The following is a 13072-nucleotide window of genomic DNA, read 5'->3' on the forward strand; positions in this document are numbered from 1 at the left end:
CAGCCCATAAATAGTGCATTTCATACTGACTCATCTGCATGAAAATCAGTGCACAAGGGTTAATCTGCATTGTGAAAACTTTTTCATTATTTGAAGATACAAATTTGATTGACTTTTTTCATATTTTCATATTTGTCAAAAGATACTCTCAATTGCAAAGTTTTTATATAAGAATAATCACTTAGTTTGAGAATACATTTATATATGAACGGTTTTCTTCCCACATTTGAAAATTAATAAGTTTTAAAAAATAGATTGATTGAAAAGCATCTACAGTTTGTGATAAAAATAGTTTCTAATAATTTTTTTCCTCCAAGGCTACAAACTTTATCAGAATCGGAGTGCTGCCATGAGGTGTTATAGCTTAAATTTGTAATAAGAAATAAAGAAGTTTATAATTGTTTACGTATAACTATATGTATTTTTTCTGTATGAAGGACAATTTAACAAACAGGAGGAAAAAAGATTAGGTTGTCATTATTTATTCTCAAGTTTTGTCTCACATGGAAAGTTTTCATAATTTGTGTATTTTAAAACTAAGTTATTTAGTTGTTAATTCAAAATATTATAACTATTTAAAAGAAATGTCAGTCTGAAAATTTATTTGAATTCTGCCAATATATTTGAATTGCAAAGTATGAGATTTCTTGCAGATACGAACCTTTAGATTTCAAACAAAATTATTATTACTTTATGTAGATAAAACTTTTTATTTGGGGGGTGGGGGAAGAAGAAGAAAAAGAAAGGAAGAAAGAAAAAGCTTGTTAGCTGATTTTAGATTTAGCTGTTATTATATTAGATATTTATTACTTTATGTAGGTTTTGACAATATTTAATTACTAAAATTTTAAAATTAATTTAAAATGTAGTTTTGTTTATAAAAATGTTTTATTTTGGAAAAAAAAAAAAAAAAAAAAAAAAAAGAAAAGAAAAGAAAGAAAAAGCTTGTCAGCTGTTTTTAGATTGTGCATTTGGCCCACATGTAATTTGAGTTTGAAACCATTACCACACTGCATATCTTGCTAATTGGAAACAGTGAAATACTGACTGAAATATTACATCCCCTTCTCAGCATGCTAGAAGAAACAAATGATTTGCCATTGTAAGTATATACCTTTTTAAATATAAATAGTGGATTTATATTTGTTGCAGATCTTGACATTACTCATATTAAATAACTAAGTGAAGGTAATATTTTATTATTTACAGAAGCTAAAAAAATATCACTGTTTAGAAGCTATTGACCAAGCTGTAAATTGTCGTGGATATTCTGTCTCCCAAGTTGGAATTACAGAAGTTCGGCATTTTTTGTATAAATCACGTTCAACTGCTCAATTCACCGCCCCTAGGGTAGAAATTCCATATGTAACCATTGAAGATTGGAATCATTTGTTTGGACTGTATCAATATTTGCATCACAGAATGTATAAAAGTGCCAGACCTTTAAAAATGTTGTATTATAGTGGAGAAAGAGAAACAATGGTTGGATGGGTAAGATTGAAATTTTTTTATAATTTGTATTAATAAGAAGGTTAATTTTAATCAAATATTTTCACTCTGTTTCTTTGTTGTATTTGTTATAACTACTAATGTATTTCTCTTTAAATTCATTTGTATGCTGATTTACATTTCAATCTGCTCTCTAATTTTACTTTTTTTGGGTATTTCTACTATATTTTGTGTCGTATATTTTGAATTTTGTTAAAATTATTATCCAAAATATATTTTTGTTCTGTGATTAATATGCTTCAATGAGATAGAGACAAAGATTCAGCAGAATATTTTTCCTGAAAAAATAAAAGGCAATTACATAGAAATGTTTAGATTATCACAGAGAAAATTTTCAGTAGTGTACTGTGGAACTGACTAATTAATCAGTCACAATATGCTTTTGAGAGCTTTCCATCTGTTATATGCATGGTAGAGAATTTTTGTTTACCCATTTTGACAGTAATGTACTTGGCATAGAGATAATGATACTTGAAATTATATAATTTTTTTGCTACATATGTCCATTAAAGACATGCCATATAGACTGCTGTGTTTTGTGTGTATATGCTAGTTATTTGTGAAACACTATCTGCGTCTGCCAAATGACTACCTTATTTAGCATTACAGCGCACATGATTGTTACAAGCACTTTAAATGACACAGTTATGGATTTCTGAGAATATTATTCTGTTCTTATTACAATTGCATGGCCAACTGAATGTTTAAAAAAAGTGTGGATTTGTTACTCCCATCATACTTTCCCCTATACTTTTGCGAGTTTGGGGCTTTCCTATGTGCCCTGTGGTGCCCAGCATTGTTTTATATATATATATATATATAACCTGTCAAAATGGAGGTTTGCTTCATCAGTTATTCAGAGGGAATGAATAAATTAAAATCATCATGGTCTGTGCATATGTAATTTATTATCACTTGTACTTAGTTCTTGCACATGTTGTCATTTATATGGATGAAAATGGAAGTCCTGACCTAGAATCTTGTGTATGCTCCATCATGTTTATTGCAACACTTGAGCATGACGCTATGCTGAATTTTGAAGACTCCAAATGATGGACTCACGTGCTCAGCATTCTTACCATCCTTCTCTGTGAGGTTTATTTTGTATGCTTTTGCTGGTATGCCTTTGTCATGCACCAATTGTCTCCCGATTAAGAATTTTTCTCCATCTTTGCTTATTGCAAAACTCCTTCCTTAAGGCATGCTAGACTGTTATGATGGTTAAGACAGAAGTTTTGTAAACCTCTCTCTTATGCTGTTGAAGAAGCCATTACTCCGTGGCTACTGAGAGTCAAGGCTATGAGACTGTTTTCAGAAATCTTTCATTGTTGTCTGTCCACACAGTGTAGCCTAGATCTCCAATTCCTAAAATCTCCAAGAGGCATTAATTTGGGAGACATAGTGTTTCACAAATAACTGTACTAAATGCATACAAAGCACATTAGTAAAGTCTATGTGGCATTGTATGTTAATGGAAGTACAGTGAAAAAGTTAATATAAAATATTTGGCGTTTCATTATCTCTTGAGTTGAGTATATTATTTAAAAAATGTGCAGTCAAAGTTTTTCCACCCTGTATATATAATATTGTAGTTTAATGCTAACATGAAATGCATTGAAATAAATGAAATTAAATTGGAATATGTGATGTCGCGTGTACTGCAAACAAAAATTATGATGCATTGGAGCCAGATATTATCTCTTCTTGTTTCAAAATCTAAGTTTGATAGTGCATTATTGCAGTATAGTGGATCCTTGCCAAGCACTGATTTACGGAATACGATTTTGCATATATGCATTATCCTTAATTGTTTCCATTTAATTAACCCAGTGCTAGAATTTCATTCATACATGGTACAGAACATTGGCCACATTACTACGGAGCATCGGTTGTGCAGCATTGCATCCAAATATAGAGGTTTTACTTCTTCCAACCTAATGCCACCTCTTTAATCCAAGGATCAAGGGATCATAAAAATATTCAAACTTACTATATCGGGCATATTAGCACCTCTGCAGATAAAGCACTAGATGAAGCAAAATATGGCATGCTAATGACATTTTAGAAGGAATTTAACATAAGCTACTCATAGCTGCTAACTTTCTTGCTAGATATCAAATCTCCTAGTTTTTAATTTTTTGCCTTTGCTAAGAAAAATGTTTCCCAGTTATAAATCAAATTAATTAATGCAATTTGAATTTCATTCTCCTCCACCTCCTACTTAATTTTTTTATTAAATTTCATTTTGTTTGAATTGCATTTTTCTTCTTATTACATTTTATTGGTCTTATTAAATTTCATTTGATCTGAATTGTCTTAATCTACTATAGATATTGAGATCTTTGTGTGAAGATTCAAGCAATGATTAATTAGTTAATATTTGTTTTAAATTTTGTTTACTTCAGTATATAGTGCATTACTAAGTTTATCCACACAAATACTGTGTACATTAACCCTTTCGGTGTGGAAGAATTGGCCACGTTTGGTTATACATTTGGGGAGCGAGAAGGTTTTACATAACAATGGTTGTGCTATATGGCAGCATAAGCCACAAAAGTATGTTTCTACAGCATTAATATTCACTCATTTCAGACATGTAGCATTTTTATAATGAAAATAAATGATTTCTGCTTATAATTTCACTGAAAATATTACTTCGAAGCAGCTTATCTTTACAACAATATTCCTTTAATGATAACTTTTTGTTTTGTATATGCTAGTTATTTGTGAAACACTATCTGCGTCTGCCAAATGACTACCTTATTTAGCATAACAGCGCACATGACTGTTACAAGCACTTTAAATGACACAGTTATGGATTTCTAAGGATATGCTCTCAGTTTCCTCCTGATTTATTCCTTTAGCTCTTCCACACTTCCTACTCAAACTGTAAATTCTACATCCTTCAAATGCTTCCAAAGGAAGACGTTTGGGACATTTAGGTTGAGGGGGGGGGACTTTGGGCCGAATGTCACAGAATAAAAAATTATGTGACTTCGAAAGAATTCTCATTATGTGATCTACTGAGAAGAGATTAATAATGAGATTCTCATTATGTGATTAATAATGACACAGCAATAAAACAATATAATTTGTTCAATTGTGTTTCTTCTCACACCTGCAGGTTATTCCTTTTAGGTTTTTGACACCAGTAGTTGTTTGTTATTTCCACAATGAATTGAATTTTCAGAAAAAAGCAGTTGGAAGTAATCTAAAATTCTTAAACGAGGGATTTAAATTGTTTCCTACTACTCCTGAACATTGTGCCATAAAGTCATGAAATTTTGGGCTGAGCTTCGTATAAGTCCATTTGATACTAGAAGGAGTATCAGTTTGTACCTCTGTTTCTTTAGATTCCAGGATTCAAAGTATATGTGCTGGATTATTTTTCCTACTTTCATGAAATGCTAAATTATACTTATTTTCTTCATCAGAATCACTTTCTAAATCAATTATTTCTTTTATCCATTGTTCTCTTTCAAAGGTTTTGGACTTATCCTGAAGGGAACTAAATTCAAATTGTAAGTGAAACATAAGAGAAAAAAAAAAAAAAGAAAAAAAAATTAAAATATAAACAAACATACCAATTTGTTTTCTGTAGCTTATCTGTGTATTACAGAAATCATATAATTAAGACTCATATAATTAGTATAATCATATAATTAGTAACAGTTGACTGTTACTAATAATATAATGGAATGCATACTATAGAGAGTAATCATACCCACATAACGTTCCATGAATGCCGATTTTAGGTGGCACGGCAGCCGTACCAAGAGAATGTTTTGTAACAGCCACCAGTGGGTGGCAGTAGTACCCGGACAAAATTTTGTGGCTGCTGCCAGCAGGGCTGTGGAGTCGGTAGGAAAAATGACTGACTCTGACTCATGGAATTTTAAAGACTCCGACTCCCTCATATATATTTATAACAAAATAGAAGTTGCTAATATCTACCCTACATGCTTAAAACTAAATAATACAAATACAGTGCAACATAATGTAGTCTACCTTGATTTACATATTATTGATTACAATTTTATCAAAGTTTATGACAAAAGAAGAGAATTTAATTTTTCAACACTAAAATTAACCAACTGGAATTCAAATATTTCCAAAAGAGTCATCCTTAACACAATTTATTCACAGCTACTCAGAATAAAAAGAATTTGCAATACTACAAAACACCTTCAAGAAGAAATACTATACTTCATAACTATCTTGAAAAATAACCGAATTCCTCATAAAATAATTAAAAATACATTAAAAAAAGCTGGCATTAGCCTTACCAATTTCTAGATTTTTTGAGTTAGATAGTGATATTTTATGCTTAAAGCCCAATGGGATGGTATAAAGTGGATGGCTGATTCAGAGAATCTAATGTAAAAATGTACAGATAATTCTTGTCACTACATTTTCTTTCGTCCAAAAAATTTTGGCACAATACTTTTAGTACTATTGTTTAAATAGTTTTAAATTACTTTGATGGCCAATTTTACTACTTTTATTAACAAATCGGGCCTTTTCGTTTTTCATTGTAGCTTGATCGCTCTCTAGCTTGAAGAATTACGACTTTTATTAACAAATGACTGTTTTTTCCTTTTTATTCTTACTTTTGTGGCCATGTTGAGTAATTTTAGCTGAATTAGCCATTTTCACTTTTAGAGGCATTTTTTTCTTCAAACAACTTGACTGATGCCATTTTGAAATCTTTCCACGTCTTCCCGAGACTCCCGACCCCCTTTGAAAATTAGAGACGAATTACAGCCAACGGACAGTCTAATCGCATTGGCTACTGCCCAGTGATATGGTTCCTCCCTACTTACGTCACACGACGAGTGGGATGGCGATAAGGACACTGAGGGGAATTGCAACCCCTTGTCAACTTGTTACATGATGGAGAACTCTACATAACCACAGGTCTGTTTTTTCAGTTTCTTTTACAAAATTTTTTTCTTGGTCTTAGCAAGACCCACTGTGTTTGTTTTCGTTTAAATTTAATTTCAGTTTTCTAAAATTTATAAAGGTATAATTATTTAAGCTAGCAGGTCCAGCCCGTAAGTTATTGTATTTTTTGACTAATAGCAGACAGCTATTTATTTTTATTTTTATCTTAATTCTTGTAAATCGGAATTGTTTTTACATCTTTTAAAACCTTAATGTGTCATTTTGTGCGGACGCGTCGTGAAATTAGAACAGAGAATTGAGACTAATAAATTTTCTAAGACAATTCGTCTATTTAATTAAAATTTGTAACGCAAAAGTTTCAATTGTCTGTTTTCGGCAAAACTCGTAATGGAGTTAGCTTAATTCGACGTCCAGCTAGAAATTTCCCTTGAAAAGCCAGGTTGAACTTCGGGTTAAGCTAATTTACCATTTTCCGCTTTTTATATTTTTTATATGTTTATGTTTGTTTTATGTTTTACTTGTACCATCAATTGTTTTTTCTATGTTTTAACTTTACACTTGTCACATCGATTGGTATTTACTGTATTTTTTGCCGTTACTAGTTTCCAAAGATTAATATTTTACTGTGTTTAATTTAATGTGTAGCATATTTTTCACCCTTCAATGACACTGTTTTTTAAAAAAATGTGTTGAACTTTTCTTGGAGCCACAGCTCCTGGTAACATTTTGGCGAGCTTTCCAAAATTTCTCTTATCTTTAATTTTGCAGCATATTGCACAAAAACATTATTTAGACCAAATTGGTCTTACGGTTTTGTACTAACTACCTTACTTTTTAATTAAATATATATATATATATATGCAGGGTTATTCAAAAAGAAAGAGCAGATTGGTCTCCAGATATCACTCCTTGCGATTTTTTTCTCTGGGGTTACGTAAAAGAGCGTGTTTTTATCCCTCCTATGCCTGACACTCTTGAAGATCTACGACATCGAATTATTGAAGCAGTGAATCTGATAACCCAAGACCAGCTGATTCGTGTGTGGCAAGAAATGTGCCACCGTTTTGACATTTGTTGTGTAACATACGGTGCTCATATTAAATGCATACCATAATTGTAAACTTTTCTTTATCCATTAATGTTAGAATCATGTTTCTATCTTTTGTAGTTTGGAAGAAATAAATATTTGAAATCTGCTCTTTCTTTTTGAATAACCCTGTATATATATGCAAACATGTACACATGGGTTACAGCTTATTTTTTTAATATAAAAGAAGTAATAGATGCTACAGAAAAAGAATTGATGGCATAGCAAATTATTTATATTAATTAGCATTTATTATGAAATGGAAAAACTGGCATTAGTTATTTCTAAGAATCAGTATACCTTTGGCAAGACCTTCTTTGTTGGAGGGCCATAGATCCAATTTGATAAACTTCAGAGCTGAGAACTTTCCACACTAACTTGAGTAGGGGGAAGAGCTGTTACTGTTAAGGCTACTTGTTTTAACTTTTCAGAATAGATTTTTATAAGTCCTAAAAGAGGTGTCTTGCAAGTGCAATCATATTTGTCTAGTTCATCAAAGGCCGTGTAGAAATCTTGTTTGTGTTTTTTTATTTTTATATCTAAAGGCTCTTGGTTCTTTATTTTCATTTGCTTTGCCTTAGCCTTTTCAATATTATCCAAAAATATTTCTCAAAATCTAATTCATCTTTGAAAGAGGATGATAGAGACTTAATTGCAATGTCTGCAGTTTGGCTGTCCTGATTCAAATTCTCCAATTCTTCTGAGAATGATTTCATTCTTAATGAAAGTTTATAGATGGCTTTCCTTGCCTTTTTAATTTGTTCGTCATCCAAGAAAATTCGGTGTTTCGGATCTACATATATTGAACCCAGTAAGGTCTTATTGTTTAGCAAACTAGTTTCTCTTTTCTTCATTGAAGAAATGATTCCTTCTGCAATAAACCCTCCATTTCATAAAGAACAAACATCCCATTCTTCCATTCTCACCTCCTGTCAATTCTTCAGATTGCAGCTTTTTTGTGGCTATATATGGTGTAGAAAGAAGAGTTTCTAATTCTGCAAGATCATTCCACAGTCTTTTTGTTAGTGAAACATTAGGGTTATCTACATCTTCTGAAAATGTTATTAATTCTAACAACCTCTTTATCATCAAATATGTACTTCCTTATCACGTTGCTTGATCAATAATTGCTCCTTTTCCTGCTCGCTTTCTAAGATTTAGCATCGATTTTGAGAGTTCTTGCTGCTATTGCTGCTTACCTAAATTTACCAGTGAGATTTATAACTAAATGAATTAGTTAAATCACTAATGGCAAATATCACATCCATCCTCCTCCCTTATGTTTATTTATCAACATGTCAATAAAATAGAAAATAACTATTTATTAATGTATGTAGTCCATAAATAAAAATAATATCTCAGCTTGTCATTAATTTTTTTTTTCAATTCATTTTAATTTCATTTCAATTTCATTTCAAATTCAAACTGTGCAACAAAAATTGGAGTTGGAGTCGACCTGTTTTTAGCGACTCCAACTCTGACTTCTTTTATCCGAAAATCTGCTCGACTCTGATTCTGATTCCGACTCCACCGCCCTGGCTGCCAGAGGGTGGCAGGAGTACTCAGACAACGTTTCATGGCTGCCACCAAGCGGCAAGAGTACCCAGTGGGCGGCAAGAGTACCCAGATGGCATTTTGTGACAGTAATCAGTGGGTGGCAAAAGTACTGAAAGGGTTAAATTAATTAATAATTTTATTTTCATTGTATTTAAGAGTTCTTTGATAAACAAAAGCTTTCCTTTCCTCTTCGGGAATTTCTCATTATAAAAATGTAGAAAAAATTTAATTGCTAATATATTTTATAAGAATTGAATTAAAAATAGTTCATGAACCTGAACCATATGTTATAAAGTAAATTATATGTAAAGTAAATTCAGTTTGGAGTTCTTTCAAAATTTTGTCACTGCTCAGTGTGAAAATCTCCTGGTTTTTAAGAATTCAGCATTGGCAGCTACGGCTACTGCATTGAAATGATTAAACTTGCATCGGAACAGCATTAACGTGAATGCTTGCTGGCATCAGCTCTGGCCAGAAGTTGCGAATAATTTTAACACGTTTGCTACTATTATGTTCATATATGAGCCATATGGTTTTCTCAAGTAGGCCAACAACTCATATGGATGTTGTATAGGCACAGTCCCTTTATAATTTCTCTTCTTCGTGAAGACAGTAGCAATTGCACTCATGCTAAGCAGTGGTCTGTAAAAACCTGTGACATATATTTGTAACATTTAGTCTCATGTTCTGACTTGTGTAAATAATACTGTTAAAATAATATTAAAACCATATTTTGATTAAAACAACCCTGAATTAAGTTTTGGATACTATTATATAAACTGAAGCACCAATACATTATGACCATCTATTCAATAATGCATTGTGTGACCTTTGGCCTGCAAAACAGCTGCAGATCACTTCAGCTTGGATGCCACAAGTTCTTGGTGGAAACAGGTTGTAGCAAATGTCTAAGCAGCAGTCACACAAAGTCGACATATTCTGATGTGTTTGAGGTCTGAGCTACCACTGCATGACATGCGAAATGTGCTCAATCGGGTTGTGACCAGGACATTAATTGGAATTCATCCTTATGTTCCTTGAACCACTCCAACACAATTCAAGCCTTGTGACATGAGGCGTTTCCTGCTGGAAGGTTCCATTTCCAATTGGGAAGACAGATACTATGTAAAGGTGTAACTGATCCACAATTATGTTCAAACAGTCCACAGCTTTCACGGTCTGTTCCACCACAACTAAGGGTCCCAGAGCCATTCATGAGAATGCCCCCAAAAGCATAATATTACCATCACCAGCCTGTACCTGCTGCCTAACGTTGCGGCGCGCAATGAACTGGAAGTTGATCTGTCAGCAGTATCCTTATCTTCAGGGCAGATGTTTTCATTTTATTCGGCTTATAATTCCTTACTAAATGTAGTATTTCATCTTGATGTACTCCGTCTTTGATATGATTTAAATCAAATTCCTCATCATTATAAATATCACGAATACACATCAAATAGTTTTCTGGTTGCAATTTTCCAATTTCGACTATGCGTAATGTATGCTTTACGCATGCGCGCGTTGAAAGAAATGTTTAATAAAGTAAACAAATAAATATTAAGCTTTTTTTTGTAAATTTTGATACCCTTTAGATCATAATTGCTCTTTATTTCATAAATTACGGTTTCATATTTTTAATTTTATAATTTCTGCATGCCATCTTACCAGATTTAACCATCTTACCAGAATTGATGATCTATAATCCAGAAAAACCGATAATTCGGAATGATAAGTCCCGACGAGTCCGGATTAAAGACTTTTGACTGTATAACATAAACATCATTGCCCTTTCTTTAGATACCGGGTAATGGTGTTTACATTTGGATAGCTGATTAAAACAGGCATGCTACACTTTTAAAAATCACACACTCATACATCATAGGTTTTTTTGTGATTGTTATGAAGTGATAGCAAACTTTACATTGCATTTTCCATGCTGACTTTTTTATTAGAAAATAGACTTGTCTCTGATGGTTTCTTTCTAGATAGAAAATACTAATAGTCTGTACCTACTGTGAGTTAGATATAGGATAAGAAGTAGTGTCATAATGCACTAAAGCAATATTGATAGTTTTGAAAAAGTTATTGACAGAATCTTGTTAACAGAACTCTTATGAGCTCCTGTTAACTTCAGGCCATTTTTATCTCTGAAAGGACAACTATGTATCTAGAAAGTGGCTCTCATCAGATAAGGAGCTACTTATATTATCTTTTACTACATACATTCTTTTTATTGCTGCATACATCTTATCATGTTTGTAGAGATTTTGGGTGCCATTACTGGAGTCAGTTGTTGGAAATCATTTTAGGAAACAGTAGTTTGCAGGTGCCAAATCTGACATAAGAGAAAAAGACTACACATTCTTTGTATTAAACCACTTGGCAATAACTATGTGAAGAGAACACTGTTGTTTCTCAGTGTTTAGTCTTTAAGTCCGTCATAGCTAATATATGAATTGCAAAAAATCCAACACAGAATTTCATTCAAACTTCTTTTTCCCTCCATAAGCAGATATTGTTTTACGGAAAGCAAATTAATGTGTATAAATAAACATTGTCAATAGTTACTTAGTTGCTTAATTGGGATTAATGGAAATATACAATTCTAAAACTTTGGAAAGAAGAGAAATTATAAAGTGCACTGAACAAATATATAATCTTGTAGCTGAAAAGTCCATTTCACCTCTTCTTCCAGAAATGATCTGAAGAAAAATTGTAAACAGATAATAGTTTGCAGATACCTAATCTGGCAAAAGAGATGACACATTTATGCATATTAATTTTTGAATAGCTTAAGAAATAAACATATACATAAAATAGAATAAATCTTATGCTTAGTTTTTCCAGACTGGATGAAAAAATAATACATTTTAATTTCTTATTTTGTAGCATATGCAAGGTTTTGAACTCTATGCTGCATTTGAACCACTGGTCACCAAAGTTGATGCAACAAATGCAATGAAAAAAATTGTTCACTGGATAAAAAAGGAGGAAGAAAATTTATTTATTATGAATGCTCCAACAATATAATAAAAATATATAATTAGTTACATAAGTTATGTTTATTATTTTCATTTTTAACAAGTTTGCCGTTTTTCTCATGTTCTGAGTTTTAAAAATTTTTAAGTATTTTTCACAAAATAATTCAGTTTCCTGAAATTCTGTTTGAACTTTAGTGGTGTCTGATCAGTATATGTAATTTTTTAATGCATTAAAAAGGCAGTTCAAGTTTGAAATTGACAAAAAACAAAATTGATGATTACCATTAGTTTTAATAATTTTGATGTTGACTTTAATAATGAAAAACGCACTTAATAAAATTATTCATGATATATAATTTTTAAACATAATATAGCTAATAGATAAGATATTTAACCCGTTAAACCCTAAATTGATTCCTTTTCATAGTAATTGAAAATCAAGAATTTGACTTATTTTATCTTCATTAATAATAAATAACAATATTTTCAAATATTATTGTAATACTTGAAAAATTTCTTCTCTATATTCTTTCTCATAGACAAGGATGCCGGGTGTTATAGTGGTATATATTTCTGATAACAGTTGACAATAGTAATACTGTAATGTTAATAATTCCCAAAACTGTTTAATCTTATAAATCATTTGTAAATAATTGCTGTATGTCATGACTACATGCATAAAGTTAAAAGTAAAAAAAAAAAAAAAAAAAAAAGAGAGACGGGAGAAAGGATTCTTAGAGGGTGAAGAATTATGTAATTCTGAAATAATGCTGAATAAACTAGTAAGAAACTTATTTAACTTATTTCTAATTATATTGCAGATATAAATAATGCAGTTAAAAAAGAGTTTGTCAGTACTTTTTGAAACCCACCAAAAATTGTCTCCTAACCATCTAGTGGGTCATGACTCAACATTTTAAAAATTACTCCTTTAGTGAAACATGACAAAAAAGATAACATGGGATTAAACAGACAAATCAGTTCGTTAACAGACAGGCATCTTATAATGCAGCGAATAATTTTTATGGGTAAT

At 31.5% G+C, this 13072-nt stretch overlaps 1 protein-coding gene across 2 annotated transcripts in view; it reads left to right on the top strand.

Moving 5' to 3' along the window:
• Mon1 (vacuolar fusion protein MON1 homolog) overlaps positions 1-12752 on the top strand; it is a 53849-nt gene extending 41097 nt beyond the window's left edge. The window contains exons 6-8 of one of the 2 annotated variants that reach the window (XR_015040869.1): positions 1210-1491; positions 6172-6426; positions 11948-12113. Coding sequence is in view for 1 of the 2 variants with exons in the window: in XM_085815941.1 (XP_085672067.1) it covers positions 1210-1491; positions 11948-12088 (423 nt within the window). In the remaining variant the exon portion in view is untranslated. Of the gene's footprint in view, positions 1-1209; positions 1492-6171; positions 6427-11947 lie in introns of both variants that reach the window. The other variant, XM_085815941.1, reaches the window with a different exon arrangement.
• Positions 12753-13072: the final 320 nt, after the last annotated feature.

The sequence above is a fragment of the Stegodyphus dumicola genome, chromosome 4 (genome assembly GCF_044657685.1).
Source record: "Stegodyphus dumicola isolate Sdum_Otavi_A_Nest chromosome 4, ASM4465768v1".
Lineage (NCBI taxonomy): Eukaryota > Metazoa > Arthropoda > Arachnida > Araneae > Eresidae > Stegodyphus > Stegodyphus dumicola.